Source organism: Triturus cristatus, chromosome 4_1, assembly GCF_964204655.1.
Source record: "Triturus cristatus chromosome 4_1, aTriCri1.1, whole genome shotgun sequence".
In the NCBI taxonomy this organism is placed as follows: domain Eukaryota; kingdom Metazoa; phylum Chordata; class Amphibia; order Caudata; family Salamandridae; genus Triturus; species Triturus cristatus.
Window position 1 is genome coordinate 102000646 of NC_140585.1, and position 27159 is coordinate 102027804.

A 27159-nucleotide genomic window follows, 5' to 3' on the forward strand; every position below is an offset into this window, starting at 1 on the left:
TCTGGGTTTAATCCATCACCGTTCTTTAGCCCACTCTGCCACCCCAGTTCAGACATGGCCATATGCAAATCAGTCTGACCTCGTGCCTCGTGGGAACAGTCCAGCCCGACATCTATATGCAGGCATAGCACATTGCAGTAAACTAGTCTGGACATTAACAAGGCATGAACCACAGACTTTCTTGCGGCCTCTGGAAAGAGTCCCAGAATTCTTTTAAGGATCTTCAAAATTCCAAAACATTTCCCCGTTAGATTGGTAATCTGACTGTCAAACAAGAGTTCCGCATCAAACCAGATGCCACTGTTCTTAACTTTCAGCTTGGAGTCCAGTAGTGACCCTAGTGAATCCAGACACCAAACAGAGGATTAGATTGATGGCTGCTTTCCCAAAGTAAGAACCTCTGTTTTCCCAGCATTAGGCTTGAGACAGCTATGGTCCATCACCTCTGCCAGTTCAGACAGACAGGATCTTGACAGAGCCGCTGTGTCTCTTTCACCCTACCACAGGGTGATAATAGGCTGCTTATCATTGGCGTACGACACAATGTTAAAACCGTAATGCACGATATTTGGCATGGGGCCCATTTAAAGATTGGTTTGTTATCGCTTTTCCCCGTATCAGTAATATCAACGTATTTTTAATCTAATATTGAAAAGATGTTTTAATGATTGCATCAGATATGTTTACTCAAACTGTGTAAAGCTCTTGTAATCCATGTCCATATAATGCTGTATTTACATAAGTTTTTAAATTTGATTGAAAAATAAAAATGCATATAGGAATGGGCTGACTTGAGAAAAGACTGGTTGATATCATATCATTCAAATTGTAGACAATCTATTCCAAAGCAAACCTTTCTTTTGATACCCAGGTGTGTAGTTAGGTACACAGGGATCCCCTTGTTTCCAACCAATCATCAGGCACATGCACCAAAGGAAAAACCGGTCGCAAATGGGCAGATTCTCAGAATATGCCCCTTTGCGACCGGTATTTTTGCATTTGGGATGCATCATCCCAAATGCAAATAACGCAATTTAAGGAATCTCTAAATTGTGATTACTTAAATTGCGATTGCATTTAAGGAATCCCAAATTGAGATTCCTTAAATGCAATGCATTAAAGCAAAACAATTTGCGATTTCGCTAATAGGGGGAGCAAATTACCATGAAGTTGAACTTCATGGTAATTTGCAAAAACTTTGAAAAATGCACTTTTGTGCATTTTTCAAAGTTTCATGTTGTGCATACACATGCCCTTAGGGCTTGTGTGTGTGCAACATATGAGCACAGATCATTTTCAGGGGTGCAACAGGGTGTGAATTTGACACCCTTGCACCCGTGAAATTGCATGAGCAATTTGCGAGTACATACTGGTACTCGCAAATTGCTCATGCAATCTCCAATTCATTCCTATGGGCCTGAAGGCCCATTGGAATGAATGGGACGGCATTCCTTAATTGCGACTCGCAATTTACGAGTCGCAATTAAGGAATGTGTAGGAATCGCTATTTTTATAGCGATTTCTACATGCATAGGCTTTTGCAATTCCTTAACTGCGATTCCTTAATAATCGCAATTAAGGAATCGCAAAAGCCTACGTTGATGCATATGTGAACACTTGAACAGACCGGAGGTCAGTATTTCTCTGTGCTTTGGTATTTAAAGCTTGAAACATGTCTTGAAGATCCTGCAGCCAAATGCTCACCGTTCGCCTTGTCGCTGGTTGATCTTCAGATTGCGATTCTGGCACACTAGCGCCTTCTCCCTGGCTTCCATCACCTGAGGCAATAGCAGTCTGGTCAGAGTTTTTCTGTGATCGCTGTGAAGAAAGATAATACTTGAGATCTTAACAGATACAGAACCCAACATCTAGCTCTATTCACCAACAGCCAAGCTAGTGATGGATTGAGCCTCTATGTTTAGTATTTATAGTGACAATGCCTGGTTAGACCACGGAATGTTGTCCGAGTCTGTAGTTGCTGTAATGAGTTTAGGATCTGTCTCCATTTTGTGTGAGGCTCATCACTAGGGCAGGACACGGGAGACAGTGTGTCTACTCTTTGTTTACTGTATAGGTTGTGGACACCTCTTCCTCATGCCCGTAGTACTGCTCCTTAGTTCATGACCATCACGGCGTACAGTCAAAGCTGCCAGGTGAGGTTTGAACCCAATCCTTGGTCACGGGTCTTGGCTAAGCCTGCTCCCGTCTAAGTCCAACCCTCTCGATACGCCTAGCTCTCAAGAGGTATTCATTTTTGGAAATGCAAAAGCAACTGTCGTGAGACAGAATTCACCGTCACAAGTTCCCAAGTACAGGCAAGACTGTTCAGGAGCACCAGACTCCACCAGCCACTCTTACAGATAGAGACGAAGCAGGACAGCTAGGAAGAATGTCGGGAGTTCCTTTGAGGCTGTGATCCCACTCTCAACAAGCCAACAACTAACTAATAAAACAAAAAAAGAAAAAGGCCCCAGCGGATGCACAGGCAACAGCTCCAACAGAAGAAAAGGAATCTTCACAATCATCAAGCACCTCATCTCTCCAACCAGCACCCCCAACCGCATCACCCCCACAGAGAAAATATGTGACAACCTCTCGGACTTCTTCAATGACACAATCCAATCCATACACAACAACTTTCACCCTCAACCAAACCCCAACACCACCGCTTCCACCCTACTGTCAAACACCCAAGGCAACACTCTGACAGTCTAGAAAACTTTCACCACGCAAGGAACAGCCAGCATCATGAGAGCCGTCTACTCCGGGGAACCCTCCGACTTCTGCCCCCAGCACATCTACAACATGGGAGACGATCTCAGGAGCAAATTCCTCTTCAGCTACACAAGTGCAACTTGTGAGAACAGGAACGTCATTATGCCATTCCTGGAATTAATTAAACTGCTACCAAATTAGAAGGCAGTAAAAAGAATAGCAAGGATGTCAACGAATGGTAAGTAATGGGTGGGGTAAAAGCTCCTTTTTAGAGTTTTTTTTTTAAAAGCAGTAGAGACACAAGAGACAATAGAGACACTGTGCATGCACGGTGCCTGCAGGCTCGTTCTAAAAAGTGATGGATGGAATACTTGAATTAATCTCAGTCACTGGTAATTACTCAAGCTCATCCCAGTCCATTGTTACTTTGCACACCAGTTTAGACCCAGCTATATGCAAATCAGTCTTGACTCCGCTCCATTGGGAAGAGTCCAGCCTGAACTGCCAGACCAGGTCCTCCCTGAACCAGAACACAAGCAACCTAGAACCAGTTTCTCTCTAGTTAGGGCTCATCAGCCACACATAGCTTTGCTCCAGTGACACAGAGTGCCACTTTTGGGCATACACTTCGCATTTAGGGGGGCACACAAAATTATACAAAAAGTGATGGATGGAATGCTTGAATTAATCTCAGCCACTGGGAATTACGTGGGCCGCATCCCTGTCCATCATTGTTTTCCACACCATGCCACCTAATTTTGGGCCCAGCCACGGAGACGTAAGGACTGCACCCGCAGACAGGAGATGTGTATTGCTGACATTCCTAAGGGCTGACTCAGCCAAGAGTGGGCAGGGTCCCCAGCAGAAGAGTGGGGGGACAAGGGTAAACAGAGGGAGTTCCATAAGAGGCCCCAAAGTAATCCCCAAGGGAACCAAGGGAAAGGTTCTCAGCCTACCCCCCAGAAACCGTCAGGGGCCCCGACAGGTCCACCTGTTCAAAGACGGCCCCCGAGATGCTGCAAATGTGGAGAATAGGGTCATTTTGCCAATGATACCAAGTGTCGCCTGTTTGGAAAACCAGCACCCACTGGTGCAACCCTCCGGCAGATGGCTAGTGTAGCCCTGGGTGAGGAGATGGGTGCCCAAGGTGGGTGTGGTCCCGCACAAATGTCCCTTGTCTCATTAGGAGACTGTGAGGTGGTTCCTAGGACCCAGCTGCCTGATAACACTAAAAAATACAGGCAGTGGGTGACCATCAATGGCCATAGAGTGGAGGCTCTGAGAGACACAGGAGCCAGTGTGACAGCTGTCAAGTGTCACCTGGTGTCTCAATAGCAGGTTGTCCCTGGAGCATTCTACTCAGTTGTTGCCGCTGACAACACAGAGAGTCACTGCAGGGTGGCTCAGGTTCCATTTGATTGGGAGGGGGGTCTCTGGTACTCTTCAGGTAGCTGTGAGGCCCGCCATGACTGTTGACTGTTTGTTGGGGAATGACTTGGAGAGCTCACCTTGGGCGAAGGTGGAGCGGAATGCACATTTAGAAATGTTGGGTATGCCTGACTGGGCATGTGTGACCACCCAGTCAATGGCAGTGAGTAAAGGTGCTCAAAAGGACCTGGAGCCTGAGAGGGAGGCCCAGATACCTGCCATCAAGAGTAGAGGCAGGGGGCGCGGGAAACCGGCCCCCGAAGTTCCCACGGTCCAGGAGGGAGCAGACCCTGAGGGGGATGCCCTGGAGCCTACAGGGGAACAGGTAGCCGAACTGGGGGACCTGCCTGAGCTGACCCATTGGCAGCAAGAAGGAAGACCCTTCAGGGAAGAATTCTGCAAGGAGCAGAAAGAATGCCCATCTATTGTGGGTCTGCGGCAACAGGCTGCAGACCAGGCAGCAGGTGATCAGTCAGGATCACATTGGATCTACTGGGAGAATGACCTCCTGTATACAGAACCTAAGGTTGCTTAGCCTGGGTCAGCCCGTGTGCTGGTGGTACCCCAGCGCTTCAGAGCCTTCCTACTGGGGCTGGCTCATGATGTTCCATTGGCAGGACATTTGGGGCAGGACAAGACCTTTGAAAGGCTTGGCACCCATTTTTATTGGCCCCAAATGCCCAGGAGTTCAGACACTCACTGCAGGACATGTCAGACTTGCCAGGCAAGTGGTAAGAGTGGGAGGAAGCGCAAGGCTCCTCTCCAGCCCTTCCCTGTAGTCAGCACCCCCTTTGAATGGGTGGGTATTGACATTGTGGGGCCACTGGACCCCAAGACAGCCATGGGCAACAGGTTCATCCTGGTCTTGGTGGACCATGCCACCCGGTACCCGGAAGCCATACCTCTGAGGACAGTGACGGCCCCCGTGGTGGGACGAGCACTGATGGGAATTTTCTCCAGAGTGGGATTCCCTTGCGAGGTAGTGTCTGACCGGGACACCAACTTAATTTCCAAGTATATGAAGTCCCTGTGGCAGGAGCGTGGTGTAACCTACAAGTTCACCACTCCTTACCACCCCCAAGGAAACGGGTTGGTTGAGAGATTCAACCGAACCCTTAAAGGCATGATAATGGGTCTTGAGGAACCTATGAGGCGTAAGTGGGACGTCCTCTTACCATGCCTACTCTTTGCTTACCGTGAGGTGCCACATAAATCTCTAGGGTTCAGTCCCTTTGAGCTTCTCTATGGACACCCAGTAAGAGGACCTCTAAGTCTGGTCAAAGAAGGCTGGGAGCAATCTCCCAGGAAACCTCCCCAGGATGTCTATAGCTACATGCTGGCCTTTAGGAACCAGACTAGGCGTTTCAGACAACTCGCTGAGGCGAATCTGGAAGCCAGCCAGGAGGAGATGAAGCGGTGGTACGACCAGAAAGCCACTCTGGTTGAGCTTCAGCCTGGACAGAAGGTGTGGGTCATGGCCCCAGTGGAGCCCTGTGCACTCCAGGATAAGTGGACCGGCCCCTTTGAGGTTGTGGAGCGCAAGAGTCCGGTTACCTACTTGGTGGACTTGCGGTCTCCCAGGAACCCCTTGAGGGTCCTGCATGTCAACCGCCTGAAGCCCCACTTGGAGAGGTCCCAAGTGGGCATGCTCTTGGCAACAGATGCTGGGATGGAGGAGGAGACCGAGCCTCTTCCTGACCTCCTGTCAGCAAGAGAGCAAGATGGGTCAGTGGATGGTGTCAACCTCTCTTCCACCCTGACCCCTGAGCAACAGAATGACTGTCACCAGTTGCTGAGACAGTTTTGTGATTTGTTCTCCCTGGTTCCCGGTGTCACTTATTGGTGCGTCCATGAGGTGGACACCGGGGACAGTACACCTGTGAGGCACAAGGCCTACAGAGTGACTGACAGGGTAAGGGCTTGCATCAAAGAGGAGGTCTCAAAGATGCTTGCGCTAGAGGTGATTGAGTCCTCTAGCAGTCCTTGGGCCAGCCCAGTGGTCTTGGTCCCAAAGGCTGCTGCGCCGGGTGCCACACCCGAACTCCAGTTCTGTGTGGACTACCGAGGGCTCAATGCAGTCATCAGGACCGATGCACACCCCATCCCCAGAGCGGATGAGCTTATAAATCGGCTAGGGGCTGCGCGGTACCTCAGCACGTTTGACTTAACGTCTGGGTACTGGCAGATCGCCTTGACCGATGGGGCAAAGGAGAGGTCAGCATTCTCCACACCAGATGGGCACTACCAGTTCCGGGTGATGCCCTTTGGGATGAAGAATGCCCCTGCCACCTTTCAGAGGTTGGTCAACCAGGTGTTGGCTGGACTGGACTCGTTCAGTGCCGCCTACCTGGATGACATCGCAGTGTTCAGCGCCAGTTGGGAAGAACATCTGTGCCACCTCTGGGAAGTGTTGATGGCGCTGCGGAGGCCAGGCCTCATGATCAAGGCGAGTACGTGCCAGATAGACACCAGGTAGGGAGCGGCCAGGTGGCACCCCTACAGTCCAAGATTGAAACCATCCTGGCTTGGGAGCCGCCCAAAACCCAGACAGAGGTGAGAGCCTTTTTAGGACTCACGGGTTACTACAGGAGGTTTGTCAAGGGGTATGGCAACATTGTTGCACCCTTGACAGTGCTGACTTCCAGGAAGCTGCCAAGGAAAGTGATTTGGACTGACACCCGTCAGGAAGCTTCTGAGGCCTTAAAAACTGCTATGTGCAAAGCGCCCGTGCACTTGGCACCCAACTTCTCCAAGGAGTTCATAGTGCAAACAGACGCTTCAGAGCATGGTGTGGGGGCTGTTCTATAACAGATGAATGAGGAGGGCCTAGATCAACCTGTAGCCTTCATCAGTAGGAGGTTACTTCCACGGGAACAGAGGTGGAGTGCTATTGAGCGTGAGGCTTTTGCTGTGGTCTGGGTACTGAAGAAGCTGAGACCCTACCTGTTTGGGAATCACTTCCGGGTTCAGACAGACCACAGGCCCCTCAGATGGTTGATGCAGATGAGGGGTGAGAATCCAAAGCTGTTAAGGTAGTCCATTTCCCTACAGGGAATGGATTTCACGATGGAACATCGACCCGGTACAGAACACGCCAATGCTGATAGTCTGTCCAGATTTTTCCACCTTAGTGATGAGAACTCCCAGGAGGTAGGGTAGTTCTCCCCACATTTCAGCTGGAGGGGACATGTGTTAGACTTGGCACATTGGCGTGAGTCTCCCTTCCATTTTTTGCTGTGTCTCACGTATTTTTTGCTGGAGTTAGTTGCTCAGGGCACTGTGCCACTGCTGTCCAGTGCCACAGTGAAAGTGCTCCCTATTGTAAATTGAAGTATGATTTGTGATTCCATGATTGGTTGGTTTGGTTTACTTGTCAGACCCTAGTACAGTGCACCAGGAGTGCCCAGGGCTTGTAATCCAAATACTGCTGGTGGACTTGCAGCACTGGTTGTGCCACCCACAAAAGCAGCCTGTAAAAGTTTGTCTAAGTTCTGCCATTGCAGAGCCTGCGTGAAGTCTGGTACTGTCATTCTGACTGGGCAAGTGCATCCACTTGCCAGTCCCTAAACCTTCCCTTTTCTTCATATCAGACACCCCTATGGTAGGCCCAAGGGCATGGTGCATTGTAAGGATAAGATAGGACATGTCCTGGTGTGTGTGGCATGTTCTAATAGTGAATTACAGCCATTTTCGTTTTTTTACTATTGCAAGGCTTCCTGTTCTCCATAGGCCAGAATGGGCAGTTTGGTTATTACATCTTAAAATCCTAACTGACTCAGAGAACATGGTAGAAATTCGAATTTAGTATGCCTGAACTCAGGATGATAAAACACATCTTTTAGTGAAGTTGGTTTTATCATTCTGTGTTTGAAAATGCCACTTTTAGAAAGTAAGCATTTTCTTGTCTAACCATTCAAACTTGCCTCTGCTAGGCTGTGTGTATTCCTTTGTCTGGAGTTTGAGTGACAGGGCTGGGGAATTCCAGGAGACAGGGTGAGGTGTCCCAGTGGTGAATAGAGAGATCTGCATCCAGATGGGTGGGAGGAGTTGCACCTGGGACCTGAATAGGGATGTGCCTGCCTTCCACAATGCTGGCTCCACCTCCTGGGGAGCGGCTGATGTCTCTGCCCTGCACAGTGAATGAAGAGAAGGAATCCTGTCAACAAATTGCTCCAGAGCTGTACTTGCCTTCCACAATGCTGGCTCCACCTCCTGTGGTGCGTCTAATGTTTCTGCCCTGCACTGTGAAAGGAAAGGAGAAGTCTGGTAAACAGAGTGCTCAGGAACTGGTTTGGACTGGGCAAAGGACTCTCTGCCTTCAGAGGACAAAGGATTTCTGGGTATAAATATTGGGACCCTGATCCCAAGAAATTAGATCACTTTGGGAAAACAAGAAGAACCTCTGCTGAGGGAGGAACCAGAAGAAGCTGAGGAGGAAACTATCCCTGAACCTGGGGGATTGGCCTGCAGTGGTTGCCTTACTAACAAAGAGAGGAGAAAGGAACTTTGTGTGTACTTTTGCTCAACTTGTGAAGGATCTCCATGGGCTTGGAAAAGAGCTTGCCTCCTGCTGAAGTCTCAGGAACAACAGACTTCACCCCCCAGCTCCCCAGAGTTCTTTGTAAGTGCCTGCTGCTGTTGTTGGGCCTTCTGAGGGACTGCGTGTCGCAAGGATATGGAAGCGCGACTCAAGAAGGAGAAGCATGCCGCCGTCGGAGCTGTTGTCGTCGCATCTCGTAAAGTGTGTCGCCGCTGCAGCATCGCATCGAGCGGAAGCGTCTCGCATCAGCCAGGAAGTGTCTCGCAATGCCGAAGAAGCGTGTCACCATCGCAGCCATCATAGCTGACGCATTGCACTGCATCAAGAGAAGAGTCTCGTATCGAGGAAGAAGCGTGTCGCCATCGCAGCCATCGTAGTTGTCGCATTGCACCGCATCAAGAAAAGCGCCTCGCATCCACGGAGAAGCGTGCCGCCGTCGGAGCTGCTGTCGTCGCATCGCGTAAAGGGGTGTCGCCGCTGCAACGTTGCATTGAGCAGAAGCGTCTCGCAAACGTCGGAGAAGAGTGCCGCTGCCAAGGCCGCTGTCGTCGCATCGCGTAAAGGGTGTCGCCGTTGCAGCTGACGAATCGAGTCGAGTCTTCTCGCAACATCGGAGAAGCGTAACGCATCTGGAAGATCTTCCCGTCTTTATTTCTTTGCACCAAAAACGTAATCGCAGCAACATCGTTGCAACACTTTCGTTGCCCTGCGTGTCGCATCTAAAAGGTACATTAACTTAAAGTGTAGCATTTAAGAACTTAAGAGAACTAAGCTAAATTCTACCATCTAAAGTAACAGTATTGTGTGTTTTTGTGTAATGGTCTTGTGGTAAATTTATATAAAGAATACTTATTTTTTTATATAAAACCTGTGTGGTGTCCATCTGTAGTGTTGTCACTTGGTTACTGTATGTGTTCACAACTGCTTTACACACTGCCTCTGAGATAAGCCTGTCTGCTCGTGCCAAGCTACCAAGAGGGTGAGCAGGGGTTATTTTAGGAGTGTACCCCCCTACCCTGACTAGAGGAGGAGGTCCCTATTTGTCACAAGTGCATACCTGTGCCAACTAAAGACCCCCAAGTCTAACAGGAAGGCTTTGAACATTTATGGGGCATATTCTAGTGGAGGCTGATAGGCCAATCAAAATCGGAGCCTCTTTGGCTGCGGCAGACTGGCCATGTGACAAAGGGCAGTGCAAAGATGGCACTTGAAATGATTTGACACCCCCAACACAAATTTCAAAGGTCAGACACTACATCACATATGTGTTAATATACAAGTGGGAGTGTGAGCCCCATACTGAGGTGCGGGCTGTTGCCCATGGCTCCAAGCAGGTTGGAGACCCTGTGAACCAGACTATAGAGGGCACTGAGAAGTGTGGGCTGTCACCCGTGACTGAGACAAGCTCGACGACTCCATGTTGCCAAGGAGGGGGCCACCGTGAAGTGCAGGCTGTCACCTGTGGTGAAGTATAAGTCAGTGCCCCCTGGGTTCACAGGTGGGGGGCCGCCATGAAGACGAAGCTGTGAGTTGACCGCAGGCCGTGACCTCCAGTGAGACCAGGGGAAGGGGACCACTATAGAGCTAGGAGGAACACTAACTGGTCGCCACTGGAGCTGAGGAAGGACGTCCAACATTGAAGCAGGTCGCCCAGAGGCCTAGGAGCCCGCTGCATCATCAGGGAAGAGACTGTAAGAGGAGGCGTCCTTCAGAGTTAGGAGGCCAGAGCTTGCGAAGACTGGGCCGGCCCTTCTGGGACTGCCAGCTGCAATTGGGTCGGGTAAGTCTGTTCCGGGCCCTTGGGCCACTGGCCCTTGCATGAACCTAGAGCTTGAAAGCTGCAAACAACTCTTGAGGCAAAACATAGCCTTTGGGGTGCTTGGGACCAGCGTGGGCAGCATCTTGTGAGTTGACTACAATAATCAAATAGTGAAAAACACTCCAACTAGAAGGGACAGGGGGACTCGTGAGATTGTGCCCCAGATAGCTCTAGCAAGCTGACCTTAAGTGAGCTGTGTTTATTTAGTGTGTGGTGCATGCTTTGTTTGTTTAAATTAATTACTGCTTTTTTTTTACAGAAGCTGACTGGAAAATCATCTATTGCTGCTGCTGCTTGTATGCTGAGTTGTGAGCCTGTGTATGTCTAACACCTACCCCCTCCCCCCTTCTGCCATGGACTGCTCGACCTGTGCTACCAGTGAGAGTCGATTGCTGGATAAGGTTGTCCTTGGCTCAGTTGCTCAGGACCAATAGTAGGAGTAAAATGCTACCTCCCCACGCATTGACGATCTGGCCATGTGACTTTAATAATTGTGCATCGGATATCCAACCATAGCTCACTGATATGCTCCCTTGCCTCCTATGTATCTAGGACACCACGATTTTGGTGTCCAGATTTCCCGCCGAACACCTAATGGAGTGACACTCTCCTTACAGATAGGTGAGTGACTAGAAAAGAATTGTCCACACAGACTCTGTTGAGGTCGCTAGAGCAATCCCATTCTAACTACTTTTAGCCACTTTTAAACTCAGTCTTCCTTTTAATTCTTTTTAATTAATTCAACCTTTTGTTTATCCTTGGAGTTAGTGATTTCACTCAAATTCACTAGCAGTGCGGATAACAATAGAGAGGATGTCCAATTCATAGTGACCTTTTTTACAAATGTTGTTGTGGTCTTATGCCTTAACCGAGTGACTCCACACATTCTCCCCCTTGCTATTTCTTTCATAGGTCATTACTGGTCACCACTTGAAACTGCGGGACACTGTGCTCGCATTCATGATACTTGGTAGGTAGGAATTTTACCAACCACTTCGTGTAGATAGTGCACCCACTAGGTCCTGAAGAAATGCCACGGATCACATTCGACCATTGTGCATGAAACGTGTCGACCACAAGAGTAGAGCCTAGCTCCAGTGGACCATAAAGTCAGAGAGTGGCCACTCTAAATTGCTTTTAACAAGGTGGATAGCCAGCCTGAATACAAGTTTTATTTGGACTATCCAACCTTTTTTAATACTACTCATTTTCACTGCATCTACACCACCTAGACCCCTCACACCCACAGCACCATACGGCAAGGAACAAAAGGTCTCCGCTAGAGAGTCCCTTTACGGGTGCCCGTTGAGTATTGCAGTGCCGACCCGAAGAGGAGCAGGTCCATATAATGAAGCATTACACCTAGCTTGCTGGGTGTGTGTGACCCCCTGTGCCCCCCCCAGCCGGCCGCTCCCCTCCCTCTGCTCTGCCGCCGCCTGCCTGCTGCTTCCTGGCGCCTGCCTGCTGCTGACAACGCTTACCTCATTTTCACCGCCGCTGCCCTCCGCCTTCCTATAAGTGCCGCCTCCTGCTCCCTGCCTGCTGCTGACCCCATTTTCCGCCTGCTCTTCGCCGCCACTGCCCCGGTGAAGTTTTCTTTTCTTTTCTCGCCGCTGCCACTGCCCACGCTGTCCCGCCTCCCCTCCTTGCCCATTGGCCACCCCGCTCCCGCCTCCCAGCTGCTCCTCCCTCCCAGCTCCTTACTTAAGGTGTCCGCGGTGGGCTGGTCAGTGTGACCCCCTGTGCCCCCACAGCCGGTCGCTCCCCTCCCTCTGCTCTGCCGCCGCCTGCCTGCTGCTTCCTGGCGCCTGCCTGCTGCTGACGACGACGCTTACCTCATTTTCACCGCCGCTGTCCTCCGCCTTCCTGTAAGTGCCGCCTCCTGCTCCCTGCCTGCTGCTGCCCCCATTTTCCGCCTGCTCTCCGCCGCCGCTGCCCCGGTGAAGTTTTCTTTTCTTTTCTCGCCGCTGCCCCCGCTGTCCCACCTCCCCTCCTTGCCCATTGGCCACCCCGCTCCCGCCTCCCAGCTGCTCCTCCCTCCCGGCTCCTTACTTAAGGTGTCCGCGGTGGGCTGGTCAGTGTGACCCCCTGTGCCCCCACAGCCGGTCGCTCCCCTCCCTCTGCTCTGCCGCCGCCTGCCTGCTGCTGACGACGCTTAACTCATTTTCACCGCCGCTGCCCTCCGCCTTCCTGTAAGTGCCGCCTCCTGCTCCCTGCCTGCTGCTGCCCCCATTTTCCGCCTGCTCTCCGCCGCCGCTGCCCCGGTGAAGTTTTCTTTTCTCGCCGCTGCCGCTGCCCCCGCTGTCCCGCCTCCCCTCCTTGCCCATTGGCCACCCCGCTCCCGCCTCCCAGCTGCTCCTCCCTCCCGGCTCCTTACTTATGACGCCCCCTGAGTGACCGCGCAGCGGACGCACGCAGCGGGAGCGCCGATTGAGCGCCGAAGGTGCGCCAAAGGTAAGCCCGTCTGCGCCCGTCCGCGCCTGGACCACGCCCAGCACCAGACCCCCTGGCCCCCGCGCCCGCCAGCCCCCCCGCACGACATACGATGAGGCCACACTCAACGCACTCAACACCGGCCGAACCCCCGGATGCTACCGAGCATCCCCGCGACGCACCCATGGACCCTTCGTCTGCCGATCCTGCAACTTCTCCTGCCTCCGAACCTGCACCGCGCCCACCAAGACGGACAGCAGCAACCACCTCAAGTACATCCTGCTCAACACCCGCTCCGTCCACAGACACGCCGTGGAACTCTGGAACCTCCTCGACACCGCATCTCCAGACGTCGCCTTCCTCACGGAAACCTGGATGAACGCCTCCTCAACCCCCGACATCGCCATCGCCATCCCGAACGGCTACAAGATCATCAGGAAGGACCGCGTCAACCAGACCGGAGGAGGTATCGCCATCGTACACAAAAGCACCATTCGCATCTCGACTGACTCCATCGACGCATTCAACGCCGCCGAGCACCTGCACTTCCAGATTCACACCGACCCCAAGACTACCCTCAGAGGCACCCTCATCTACAGACCCCCGGGACCACGCACACAATTCTGCGAAGACATCACGGACTTCATCAGCCCACACGCCCTCCCCTCCACCGACTACATCCTCCTCGGGGACCTCAACTTCCACCTGGAGAACAACAAGGACCGCAACACTACCGCCCTGCTGGACAACCTCGCCAACCTCGGACTCCAGCAACTGGTCAACACCCCCACCCACTACGCCGGCCACACGCTTGATCCCGTCTTCTCATCCAGCAAGTACATCACCTACAGCCACTCCACCGGACTTCACTGGACTGACCACAGCTGCGTCCACTTCAGCTTCAGAAAGAACTGAACCCACCACCACCCGAAGCAGGCTCCCCACAGAAACTGGAGCAAGATCACCGCCGACCAGCTAACTACGTCCCTCAGCCAGAACCCACCTGTCAGCACAACGGACCCCAACGCAGCAGCCACCTTCCCGGAGAGCTGGAAGCATGCCGAGCTCAGCGCCCTGCTGAAAAAACCAATAGCGGACCCAATCGACCTCAAGAACTTCCGCCCCATCTCGCTCCTTCCTTTCCCTGCCAAAGTCATCGAGAAAGTCGTCAACAAACAACTGACCGCCTTCCTCGAGACGAACGGATCCCTCAACCCATCGCAGTCTGGATTCAGAGCCAACCACAGCACCGAGACCGCCCTCATCGCAGCCACTGATGAGATCCGAGCCCTGCTTGACAACGGAGAAACAGCGGCACTCATCCTCCTAGACCTCTCCGTAGCATTTGACACTGTCTGTCACCGCACCCTAGTCCAACGCCTCAACGACACCGGCATCCAAGGAAAGGCTCTGGAATGGCTTACCTCATACCTCGCCGGCAGAACACAGAGAATTCGCCTCCCCCCCTTCTGTTCTGAGGCCACCGAAGTCATCTGCGGCGTTCCGCAGGGATCGTCACTCAGCCCCACCCTCTTCAACGTCTACATGAAACCCCTCGCTGCCATCGCACGCCAACACAACCTCAACATCATCTCCTACGTGACGACACCCAGCTCATCCTCTCCCTCACCAGAGACCCCGACACCGCCAGAGCCAGCCTACACGAAGGGATGAAGGACGTCGCCGAATGGATGAACATCAGCCGCCTGAAACTGAACACAGACAAGACAGAAGTCCTCATCCTTGGACCATCACCCTCCGCATGGGATGACTCCTGGTGGCCCCCTGCCCTAGGCACCGCACCCAAGCCAACAGACCACGCACGCAACCTGGGCTTCATCCTGGACTCCTCCCTATCGATGACAAGACAAGTCAACGCCGTCTCCTCATCATGCTTCCACACCCTCCGCATGCTCCGCAAAATCTTCCGGTGGATCCTGACCGAAACCAGGAAGACGGTCACCCAGGCCCTCGTCACCAGCCGACTAGACTACAGAAACACCCTCTACGCCGGAACCACAGCCAAGCTTCAGAAAAGACTCCAACGTATCCAGAACGCCTCCGCCCGACTCATCCTGGACGTCCCCCGACGCAGCCACATCTCGAGCCACCTGAGAGACCTACACTGGCTCCCCGTCAACAAGAGGATCACGTTCAGACTCCTCACCCACGCACACAAATCCCTCCACGACCTGGGCCCCGAGTACCTCAACGACCGCCTGACCTTCTACACGCCCACCCGCCAGCTACGATCCGCGCACCTCACCCTCGCCGCCGTACCTCGCATCCAGAGAGCCACCACTGGAGGAAGATCCTTCTCCTACCTGGCGGCCAAGACATGGAACTCCCTGCCCATCCACCTGCGGCTGACCCAGGACCACCTCGCCTTCAGGAAACAGCTCAAGACCTGGCTGTTCGAACAGTAGCAGACCCCCTCCCCCAAGCGCCTTGAGACCCTCCCGGGTGAGTAGCGCGCAATACAAATTTCATGATTGATTGACTCTAGTTCCGACAAGGATGATCCCCTTCCTCCCACCTCTTGTTTTATCCGCCTTGAGGAACTGCATACCTATTGTTACTAGACCCAAATTTAGAACTCACCATTGGCGTAATGGTGATCTCTGTGCATTGACAGAAGCCGCTGTAACAGCAGCTCCTGTGAAAGCACTAAAGGTTTGGTACGTGTCTGTCAAGTTTGTGTGGGGCCCCTTTTTTTCTCTTCGGTTAATGAAAAACAAAAATCTAATGACCTCCCAGGGTGTGAGAGTCATTTTTCTGCTTATGACGTACAGAATAAAACTCCTTCAGACCATCCACTTTTGATTGGGTGGACAATCTGATGGCCTTACACCAACAGACCGTACTCCGTTGGTCCATCGCTGTATGATGGTGGAGCCAGCGGGAGCACCGCTGTCGGGAACATGGTGGCCCGCTGAAGTCTAAATGAGGAGGGCGAACCATCAGTCTGGTGGACAGGCTGCTCTGTCATGTTTGCAAGCCCGGTCCATTATACTCCAAATCATACCCTAGGTCTGTCTTTGACTACTGAAGAACAGGGACAGCCCGTAGCACGTGCGCACTCACGACAGTGTCTGCCGCTTGCCTCACTGCACTGGACCAGTCAGTGTGCTGGTGACATCCTCAGGATGAAGGTAATGTCACAAGTGTGGCACCAGCAGCTGTGCAAAGAAATGCCTAAGGCATTGGGGGGGCAGGGGGTAGACGGGCAGGGGCAATGCAGCCTAGAGAATAGTACGAGTCCCTACAAATATGCTAGTGGGGCCCAACCGCACAAATACCCACTGGTTATGTCGTATGCTTAAAAAAAGGGGGCTATATATACACATTATCACTCCGACAACCATATTTATTGCATAACCGACCAGGTATGGGGGAAAATTAGTAAAACTTTGTGCCAAGTTGGTGCCACATTAGTGGTGCAAACCTGGAGCCAAGTGTTGTATCCGGATTTACTTTCCACTGCAAAACATGATTTGTGTTGGAAAGTAGCCCAAAAGCAGTGCTTAATTTGAACCTGGCACCAGCACTTAATTGTCAACACCGACACTTAGGACAGCCTGCCACATGGTGGTGGTGTTCATCTAATTTAGAAATTAGCACAACAAATAGACATTTATCAATTCAATATTCCTTAAAAAGGACTAATACCTGTCCCCCAAGCCTTCGTCATAGTGTTGGGGCGCCTGGAATTGCCACATTTGAGGAAGGAGTGTGATGGATGGTTGGTAGATGTGTTGGTACTTTCAATGGCAGCTCTGGCAGGGACAATGGGTGGCGCAAGCTGCTGTGCCCTTCTGACGAGGGCCCTGGCACTTAGTTTTTTTTTTTTAATGTAGCACTGCCCTAAACTAACATATCAAGGGGGCACTCCATGGGTGGTAAATGGGCGTTCTCAAGGATTTTGAGGAAAAACCGTTTCTACAAAAAGTGTACACCTCCTTGAGGCTGGCATATAGTTTGAGCAAAAAATATTTTTTCAAAACCTTTCCAACTTTGAATGTGCGCTGCACTGTACAGCACACACGGAAAGTAGGAAAAGCGCTAAATGATGTCAAATCATAGAATTGTGTACAGACGGGACTCTTCCAGTACAAAACAGGTGCTTGTCATCATGCACACACCCTTTCCATAAAGTGCTAGGGTGTGCGCATTGGTGCAAGGCAGCCTCGAGCGTGCCAGGGCAGGGAGAGAGAGAGAAACAATGCCATATTGTAGTAGGTATGCCGCGGCGCAGGTCTCCTGTGATGCAGGGCAGGGCAGCAGCTTCGGGTGCTGCACTGCATTCCAACACTTTCAAGCACATTTACCCCCGGATGTCAGAGAAATGAGATAACTTAGCTAACAAAGATAATCCGAGCGGTGCCAGCATTGTTTGGCATTGTGGTGGAAAAATATATATTTACATATACATGAACCATGTTTGTAATTTAGGAGGCTTAAGTTTTCGTTGCATACGTATTATAGCTTCCGCGCCTGTAGTTCTGTGAGGTGTTCTATGTCAGCCAGTCAGAAGCATGTCGGCATCTAATGCAAGCACGTGCAGGCTGGGGGGGGGCGGGGAGGAGCGGGTAGCAAACACGGACATAGGACGCAACGGAGGCAGTGCTTTAAATGGGCCGGTACTCACCGGTACTAAGCACCGGCACTTCCAAATTTTCTAGCCGTCAGTACCGGCACTTTTCTTTTGTCAGGGAGAGTACCGGTACCCTGATTGATGGGCAGGTTCGGTATGTCCTCCAACACAGGGGATCTCGCAATCGCACTGAGGGTCTGAAGTAGACTTTTGCAGGGACGCTGCTAAAGTCTGGAGGCGCCCCTTTTAATGTACCCACACTGCAGGGGTTTGAGAGGGCTTGCACCACGCTGTGATTAACAGTGCAGGGTCGACTCTAGGCAGACCCTGCACTGTTAATTAGGCGTGCAACGAGCATTCAGGTGAAAGTGCTTTAGCCACCCCCTCCCCGTCAGGTGCGTGAAATGGCCTAGGCTGGGGCTGCGGCCAGTAATCGGGTCCCATTAATAGGTATTGAACTGACCTTACAAAAGCGCGTGGCAGTGCAGCGCAATCCTACACCTTCCTCAAAGCCGGTTTCTGTTCATGTTAGTTTTTTTCAGCCCAGGAGCTGCTTCCCTTTGTGTGCGCCTCCAACACTAATGGCCGTATTTCCATAACAGAGAGAGATCCATGGGTGTGACGATAGCCCTGCCCAAAGAGCAATGAAACGCTGCATCTCCAGGAATGAGCTCACATTACAACTGACAATGGGTCTGGTTGGGGGGAAAATCGAGATGGACATAGAAGGAAGGGGGAGGGAGGAATGTAAAAAAGTGATGTGACAGGTGAAGTTAGGATTGACACTTTTGCGGATTAAAAATACCAGATATGTGTTCAGTTCTGAAATCGGAGCTTAGAAATGGCATTTTAACACAAATTTTTGTAAAGTTAAAAATCTGCTGTATTTCTTGTTAACTGTAATAAATAAACATATATATTTGTAAATGTTAAAATATCATCCTGTTTGGCTTTCATTCTGTGTAATGATTAAATCTGTTTTGTTTACATAAACACATTTCTCATGTTTTAATATGTGCTGCAACTTGCATAGCAGTCATTATGTATAATCATGTCTTGCCCTTAGCCCCGCCCACTCGCCACACCTCTAGCTCATTTTGATGAGTACCTGCACTTACTTTTTCCCATTTAAAGCACTGAACGGAGGAAAGTAATCATTACTTTCCTCCGTTCCGTCGTATGTCCGCGTTTGCTACCCCCCCTCTCCCCCCCCAAATCCCACCCCCCGCCCCGCAACACGCCCTATGCGAGCCGCTAGTGCATGCACTTCTCTTCCCAGTTCCCCTTTCCCACTGGGGTGTCCTCCAGTTCATCGGGGTTCTTCGGTGCGTTGTCGGAGACTGTGGAGGGTGGAAGCATCGCATTATTCCATGGTACCCCTAGGGAGGTGTATAAGGTGAGGATACCACGACGGATGAAGCACAGTTCTCCACATTGGGGGATTCATTTGATATTTCACTGTATTTGCCAAACTGCCTGATTTCTTTGGTGTCACAAATAATAAATGTTACACATCAGAGGCTCCGACTGTCAGCAAGCAGTACAAGCATGTACAAATACTGTGAATTGCTCCCCATTTGAAACACTGTCACCTTCGAAGGCAACCCTTGTGGAGAAGTGTGGCTCACTGGTTAGAGCAGGCAGACCCTGAAGCAGAGGTCAGACCCGGGACCAGGGTTCAATTCCCGATGCGGCAGGGTCTTGAGCTCAAATGTCCATGGACTCGATAATTCTCGCTTTGGTGCCTGACCTAATCATGGGTTCACACTCTGCAACTCTGGGCATTAAGCTTTCTTAATCTCCACAACGGCCCCCCGCGGCGGGATGCCTGGCTTTCACCTTGGGGATGCCCTGTAGGGGCTATCCCTGTAGGGGCTATCTCACAGTGAAAAGCCAGGACGGGTTCCCAAGGCAAGCGTGGAGATACCCCTTCGGGGGTCGATTCAGGCGCTATATAAGAAACATAATAATAACCCTGCAATTGTAATCCCATCGGTCATAACAACGTAACGCATTAACAATGTAACTAATCCATATGATTGTCCTCAAACGTTGTCCTCTTACCAGAAAGTGCTTTCTCGTGTCATGACTGGTGACGTCTCCTGCAGTCTTCTTTGTATCCATGTCTGCTGGTGTGCAGGTACCAACTAAAATAAATCATTACAGAGGGAAGAATTTATTGATCCAGAAGAATTGTCTTATACAAGCCCATGAAATAGTCAATAACTGTGCAGCCAGTGCCTGGTTCTCTCTAGATGGCGCTTTTTTAATACCATCATGAAGGGCAGTTTATTCCTTTGAAATGCACCCTTCTGTATCGCTCTCATGAAAAGTGATGTTGCACCCAACTGAGGGTCTCTGCCTCTATATTTTTTTGCCTCGTATGTCACACAGATGTGCTTATTTTGAGCAAGTGTTTGCTAGAGCTCAGCATCAGGAGTTCGTTTAGTGCATGAGGACTTAATTAAAGTGCACACGCTGATGACAGTAATGACGCAGAGGCCAGGCAGGTGAACATCTGCTGTAAAGTTCTTCTGGTCTTGCATCTGCGTTGCTAGCAGTGAATGCCATATTTTTCAAAAAGAGCACTGCTAGCATCCTGGCAGTTCCGGCTGGACTGTTCCAGTTGGGCGCAGGGTCAAGACTGATTTGCATATGGCTGGGTCCAAACTGGAATGTATGACATTGTTCTGACATTCTGTCCATCAATTGTTTTTAGGTCTTGTGACGTAAGCAGTGCATGCGCTGCTCTCGTCTTACGAGGCTTCTTGGAATCGATACGATTCCAGAAGTCGTCTCGCTGCTCTGCCTCCAAGTTTCATTGGTGCGGGTCGTTTTGCGCCATGGCTGATGCAAAACACAGTGTAATGATTGCACCAGAGGCAATCAATATACTGAGGGTTGCCACCCTCTCCCCTTTTGGCCCCGCCCACCGGGATTGGATCATTAACTTGCGGCGGGAGACCGTGTCTCTCAATTAGCCGCTAAGCACTCGTGACGTAAGCAGTGCATGCGCTGCTCTCGTCTTGCGAGACTTCTTGGAATCGATACGATTCCAGAAGTCGTCTCGCGGCTCCGCCTCCAATTTTCATTGGTGCGGTTTGTTTTGCGCCATGGCTGATGCAAAACACAGTATAATGATTGTAACGGAGGCAATCATTACACTGAGGGTTGCCACCCTGTCCCCTTTTGGCCCCGCCCACCGGGATTGGATCACTTTTTTTTCGTAATACGTGTTTGCCTTCAACATTGGCGGACGCGCTTTTATTTCTCCCCTTATATACCCCCCCATTCCTCCCCACCGCTACCCGCCCCCTTTGAAAAGTATGAGCCTGAAATGTGTTTGGGTAAGTGCAATCAATGTTTCTGCCTGTTCGTGACTAGCAGGCAGAGCCTAAAAGGCTGGATGGTGTCAGGAGGCGTCTCTTCTCTTGGCCAAATCTTCGGGAGAGAGGCGTGGCTACCACTGCCGAGCCAGGGTAGTGTGAGGCGTTCATTGCCCAACAGGTGTGCTACCAGGTCTGTGCCTAGTTATATGCACTCACTCCCATTGAGACTGCGCCTCCCGGGGCCCAGCCACCTCCTTGGTTCGTTCTCTTCCCCACGTTCCCAGTCATGTCCTTGCTCCCCTCCTTTGATCCGCACTGTCCCTTGTTCACTATTGCTTGAATAGAACACTGGAGACCGAAGAGTGAATTTTAGATACAGTCTGCTTAAATAAGTGGAAGTGCCGTGCACTTTGGCTGGTTGGGAAATGATTTACTTTGTGATCTCTGTGCTTCTTTAGAAACTGAAAGTAAGTTTAAAACCTGAATATTATCAGACAGCAATACAATTTACATATTGCAGTTTATTCCAATTGAAACATAGGGATTGCTTAATCAAAGCTCTTTCTGCTGGTTTCGGCCAGTGGACACAATATCAAGCAGACGCACGTGCACTCGCACTGACACCAAGCCCTCAGCCCTTCCTCCCGGGGCCCTTGATTCTATGTCAGGACAGGAGGCTACGATTATGCCTTCTCATTTCTTTATTAGAAATGCTCAGCAGCCAATTAGAAGAAACGTTAGATAACGAAAAAAACGACAGTACCCATGAACACCAGGGTACCACTTGACCAGCCATAGAGTCTCACATATAAAAGGTAATGAAGGTGAAAGTACGTCCTCTTTCTTTGCTGCTCCGCAGCCAGTTAAGTGCTTTTTTGTTATCTATATAGCTTGTGTGCTTTGTTACTTTGTTGCGCTAATTTAAGTATTCTGCTTTAACGCGCATGCTGTATCCCTTGCGCTCGCTCGGTGCTCTTTGTGTACCTCGTGCGTTTCAGGGTCGGGGAGCGTGGTCTCACCTCCCGAGGTCCGGACGCTTCTCAGAGCGTCTGTGTCCGTTTACATTAAGTGGAGTGGGAGTACGGGGGCTGGAGGACTCGCGCGCTAGCGCGCAAGCTCCTCTTTTCATTTCTAAAGAGGCGGCCGTTACCGCGCATGCGCGGCGGCCATTTTATTTGTTTATCGTCCGTGTTTCCACACGGAGCTTCCTATGAGCCGGTTGTTTCTACAACGCTGCCCACAGCCTCATTTATCTTCAGCCCCATTGACCCCCTTTGCATTTCACAGGCATTGGGCTGCAAAATAACGCATAGGCTCTGCCTAGAGTGACATTTCCAGCAAGCCCTCCCTCCACAATTTATTATATATACAGGGTCAGGTTTTTACCTTTCCTTCTGGCTTGCTGTGGGGTCCCTCACTCCCCCTGCATTGTGCCTTTGGCATTCATATATATTTCACTGTCATCTTGTGGGCATTAATATCACAGTACTGTGTAATAATGGAAGAATATCTGGATGACGATGACTACTCATATGAGGAGGACGACTCTAGTTTTCTAGAGCAGGATTTGGTGGAAGCTTTGGACCAAGGTGTGCAACATTCCGTAAATAACGCACTTGTCTATGCTATCAATCCTTTAAAAAGTCATTTGACGCATTTCGCCAAACAACAAGGTTGGTTGCCTTCTTCTCGTCTGTCAAAGTCACCAGCTAATCCGCATAAGTCGGATTTTAAAAGATTGGCTAAATCTTTAGCTTCTGAAAAGGCTTCCTCCTTGCCATCGGTGGGCGCTTCTGCCTCCTCTGGACTTCTGACAGACACTGAAGGTCCTCCTTCCTCTCCTTCGGATCAGGATGTTCCACCGCCACGCAAGAAGTCTGGTAAGGAGCATTATGTTGATGCTCCTACTCATCCTCCGGTCCTTACCTTCGAACCTTCGGAAATCTATCATCCTCACTCATCTTCCTGGCTCCCTTCTCCTGCGGTGGCGGAATATGTTCAAGCACACATTCGGCAGCCCTTTGAGAAAGATGTCAGAGCTCGCCTTAAGTCTGAGTGTCCTCGCCCGGATCTCGCCGATCACTTAGCGGACACTCCGGAGATTGATCCTACAATGCTCTCATATCTCAAAAAATTCGCAAAGGATCCGAAGAAGGGTTTTGACAGATCCTGGCACTCCTGTCAGGACAAAATGCTAGATTTACTAGGTCCACTCACCAAGATTTTGGATCTTGGGTTTCAAGCCAAGGAATCTTCGTCTCTTGTGGATCCTGACGACCTTATTGAGTGGTCTCAGAGGGCTATTTGCCAGTTAGGTAACGCTAACTGTGCAATTTCGAGCGAGCGTCGTCGCTCAATTCTTCTGAAAATAGATCCTAAGTTGGCGGAACTCTCCACTTCCGAATCTGGTCCTGTAGCTCAGGGTCTGTTATTCGGCCAGCCTTTTCTCAAGGAACTTACCAAGTTTGTAGCGACCTTCAGCGGTCTTGATAAAGCCCAGGCTTCGATTAAACATGCACTTCGTCCGGTTTTTGCCAGGGCCGGACGACATAGGGGACGCTCGTTCAGCCGTGGTTCTCAACATCCCTCCCAGAGGGGTTTTCAGTCCCAGAGAGTCGGTGGTCAGGAGTCTGGATACAACTCACGCTCCAACTTCTATCCTTCCCACAAAGGGAGAGGTCAATTTCGTAAAGGACGTTCCGGTGGAAACCAAGGTGGCTACCAAGATTCAAACACCTCAGGTGAGTTTGATTGCTTTTTCCGATGTGGTTCTGGGGGGCAGAATCCGATTTTTTCTACACAACTGGCGTCTAATCTCCAACGATGCTTCGGTACTGCAAACCGTTCAGGGTTACAAAATAGAGTTTTATCAGCCCCAACATCAATCCCTCCCTCCAAGTCCCTTAGTTTTCTCTCTTCAGGACCAGGAGTTTATCTTGGCAGAGATCGAGTCTCTTCTCAAAAAAGAGGCAATCATTCAAACTATCCCCCATCCCCATGGGTTCATCAGCACTATTTTTCTGGTTCAGAAAAAAGGGGGCGGCTTTCGTCTGGTGCTCAATTTGAAGGATTTCAACGGAGGTGTCGTTTACAGACCCTTCAAAATGGAGGGGATTCATCTATTGCGCGATCTTCTTCGCGAAGGGGATTGGATGGTTCGGCTCGACCTCAAGGATGCGTACCTCTCGATTCACATTTTCGAGCCCCATCGCCGGTTCCTTCAATTCAGTTGGCTGGGAACTTGGTACGAATACACGGTTCTCCCGTTCGGCCTCTCGTCAGCACCTTGGTGCTTCACGAAACTTCTGAGACCCGTCGTGGAATGTCTGCTCGCTCGGGGTGTCCACTTAATAATATATCTGGACGACCTCCTTATCATGGCGGACAGTCCCCTCACAGTCTTGACGCATCTGGAGTGGTCTCTCGACCTTTTACAATCTCTGGGTTTTCTCGTGAATCCTCAGAAATCGGTCTTGATCCCTACACAGGTGATAGATTTTCTGGGTTTCCAGGTGAATTCCCTTTCCTGTCAACTTCTCTTACCCAATCAAAAGATTCGGTACATCAAGAGGGAATTGATGTTGGTTCTTTCTAGAAAGACTGTGTCGTTGAGATTGTTAGCACGTGTTGTCGGTCTATTGGCGTCCTCCATCCAAGCAATTTTCCTGGGTCCTCTGCATTACAGGGCACTTCAACGGTTGAAGATTCGTCATCTCCAAAAAGGTCTTCGTTATTCCGATCTGATTCCTCTTTCTGAGGATGCGAAGAGAGAGATGCAATGGTGGTTAGACCACATGGAGGCCTGGAATGGGCGAGCCCTGTTCGGTTCCTCTCCGGATCTGGTGATAGAATCCAATGCCAGTCTATGGGGTTGGGGAGCCCGGTGCGGTCCCGTCTCGACCGGGGGTCGGTGGTCCTCCCAGGAATTGTCTCTTCACATAAACTGCCTGGAACTCCTGGCGGGTTCCTTTGCGATCCGGTGTTTTTCTCCTCTTCAGTTCAATTGTTGCATTCTTCTCCGCATGGACAATGTTTCAGCGGTCCGGTATGTTAACAAGTTAGGGGGAACGAGATCCAAGATTTTGGCGGAGATCGCCAAAGATTTTTGGCACTTCTGTCTTCAACAGAAGATCACTGTTATTGCCGAATATCTTCCCGGCTGCCACAATCAGCTTGCGGACTGGAACTCTCGCCATCTTCGCGACTTCAGCGACTGGCGACTTCATCCTCGCATTTTTCGCATTCTTCTTCGGATCTGGGGTCAATGTCAACTAGATCTGTTCGCTTCTCGCCTAAACACTCAGCTCCCTCTGTTTTTCAGCTGGAGGCCGGATCCGAAAGCCCTAGCCACGGATGCGTTTCTTCAGACTTGGCCGTCGGCTCTGTGTTACGCCTTTTCCCCGTTCATGATGATTCCCAGGGTCCTGGCTTACACGAAACGTTTTCAAACAGATTTAATTCTGGTTGCTCCTCTGTGGAGGGCTCAGGCGTGGTTTCCGGTTCTTTTGGAGATGTGTTGCGCGGTGCCATTCCTTCTTCCCCAGAAGTGGAATCTTTTGTTGGATCCCCTCGGCAATCCGCATCCCCTAGTTCTATCGGGCAATCTCCCTCTGTTAGCGTAGCGAATTTCGGAGATCGCTGGTCGCTCCCAGGCCTTTCACGCGACGCTTCCAAGTTCATCAGTGAAGCCTGGTCTCCCAGTACTCACAAACGATATAGAGCCTCATGGAAACGATGGTGTGACTGGTGTATTCAGCGGGAGTTTGATCCCGCTTCAGCGGATGTGTCTCTGATTTTTTATTTTCTAGCCTCTCTCGCTTCCTCCGGTTTGGCTTATCGCACGGTCAACAACTTCCGTTCTGCCATCTCAGCGGCTCATGCTCATATCGATGGTAAACCTGCGGGTGAGCATCCCTTGATTTCTAAATTGCTTAAGGGCATTCGTTTGTCAAATCCTCCGTGTCCTAAATATGTCTCGCTTTGGGATGTCTCCATTGTTTTAAAATTTTTGGAGGCTTGGCCTTCTAATTCATTGCTTTCCCGTAAGCAACTCTCAGCCAAACTGACTATGCTGTTATGTCTTGCTTCTTGCAAACGAGTGTCTGATGTGCGTGAGTTGGACTTGGCAGGTCGCAGTTTTACACCCGAGGGTGTCACTTTTCTTCTTTCCAAACGCACCAAAACGGCTACTGGTTCAATTACCTATCCTTCCTTTCCTCATCATCCCAACCTTTGCGTTGTTCAATGTGTCAAGGATTATGAGGTATGTACTGCCCCTTTACGTTCAGATAAGCAGGGTCAGTTACTTATTGCTTTGCAGAAACCTTTTCGTCCTGTTACGCCTGCAACTTTAGCGCGTTGGGTTAGATGGCTCTTGTCTGAGGCTGGAATTGATGTTTCCATCTTTGGTGCTCATTCGGCTCGTGGGGCTATGGCCTCTAAAGCGTTCTCGATGGGTGTTTCATTATTGGACATCATGAAAACCGCAGATTGGTCTTCTGACCCTGCATTCAAAACATTTTATTACAAACCTATCGAACATATTGCTTCTGTAGTGGTGGATGAGCTTTGAACAAGCATAATCGGAGCCTCCTGTCCTGACATAGAATTAAAAATTTGCAAACATTCGTGACAAGAATTTTCAATTCTATTAAGGACAAGGAGGCGAGGATTATCCCACCCAAGGTCATTGTTTATTCTCATTTTTTTGCATTCAACTGTTATCTTTGCATATGATTTATGTTTGATGCAATTCATTGGTTTCTCTCTTCCCCCCCCCCTCCTTCTTTGACTTCACTCTCTTTATTGGATGAGTATTACGGCTGTATATTTCTTTTCAGGTTCTGATCCGAAATAGAGGTCCTTCTGTTCCACCTGCTTACTCTATTTTGATGGTCTACTGCTTCCTGTGGTCTGCGTTTGCTGAGTTCTATCTCGTCAGGGTGATCGCTGGCTGTTGCTGATGGATTCCTTTACCTGGCATTCATCGTTTTTCATTGGACTTCCTGTTTCCTATGAACTGTTCCTCACCAAAGAAAGAGGACGTACTTTCACCTTCATTACCTTTTATATGTGAGACTCTATGGTTGGTCACGTGGTACCCTGGTGTTCATGGGTACTGTAGTTTTTTTCGTTATCTAACGTTTCTTCTAATTGGCTGCTGAGCATTTCTAATAAAGAAATGAGAAGGCATAATCCTCGCCTCCTTGTCCTTAATAGAATTGAAAATTCTTGTCACAAATGTTTGCAAATTTTTAACTCTCCCATATCTCTGGGATTCTCACAGGCATTCGGCTGCAGG

The 27159-nt window shown here is 50.4% G+C and overlaps 1 protein-coding gene across 4 annotated transcripts in view; it reads right to left on the reverse strand.

Annotated features, from left to right (window-relative positions):
- The window catches only part of LOC146839650 (uncharacterized), a 230749-nt gene that overhangs the window by 167299 nt on the left and 36291 nt on the right, over window positions 1-27159 (reverse strand). For all 4 annotated transcript variants that reach the window (XM_085651735.1, XM_085651738.1, XM_085651737.1 and 1 more), the window contains exons 2-3: window positions 19594-19676; window positions 1705-1818 (exon numbers count right to left, since the gene is read on the reverse strand). In XM_085651735.1, the coding sequence (XP_085507861.1) occupies window positions 1705-1818; window positions 19594-19653 (174 nt within the window). In that variant the 5' untranslated portion in view covers window positions 19654-19676. The remainder of the gene's footprint in view (window positions 1-1704; window positions 1819-19593; window positions 19677-27159) is intronic.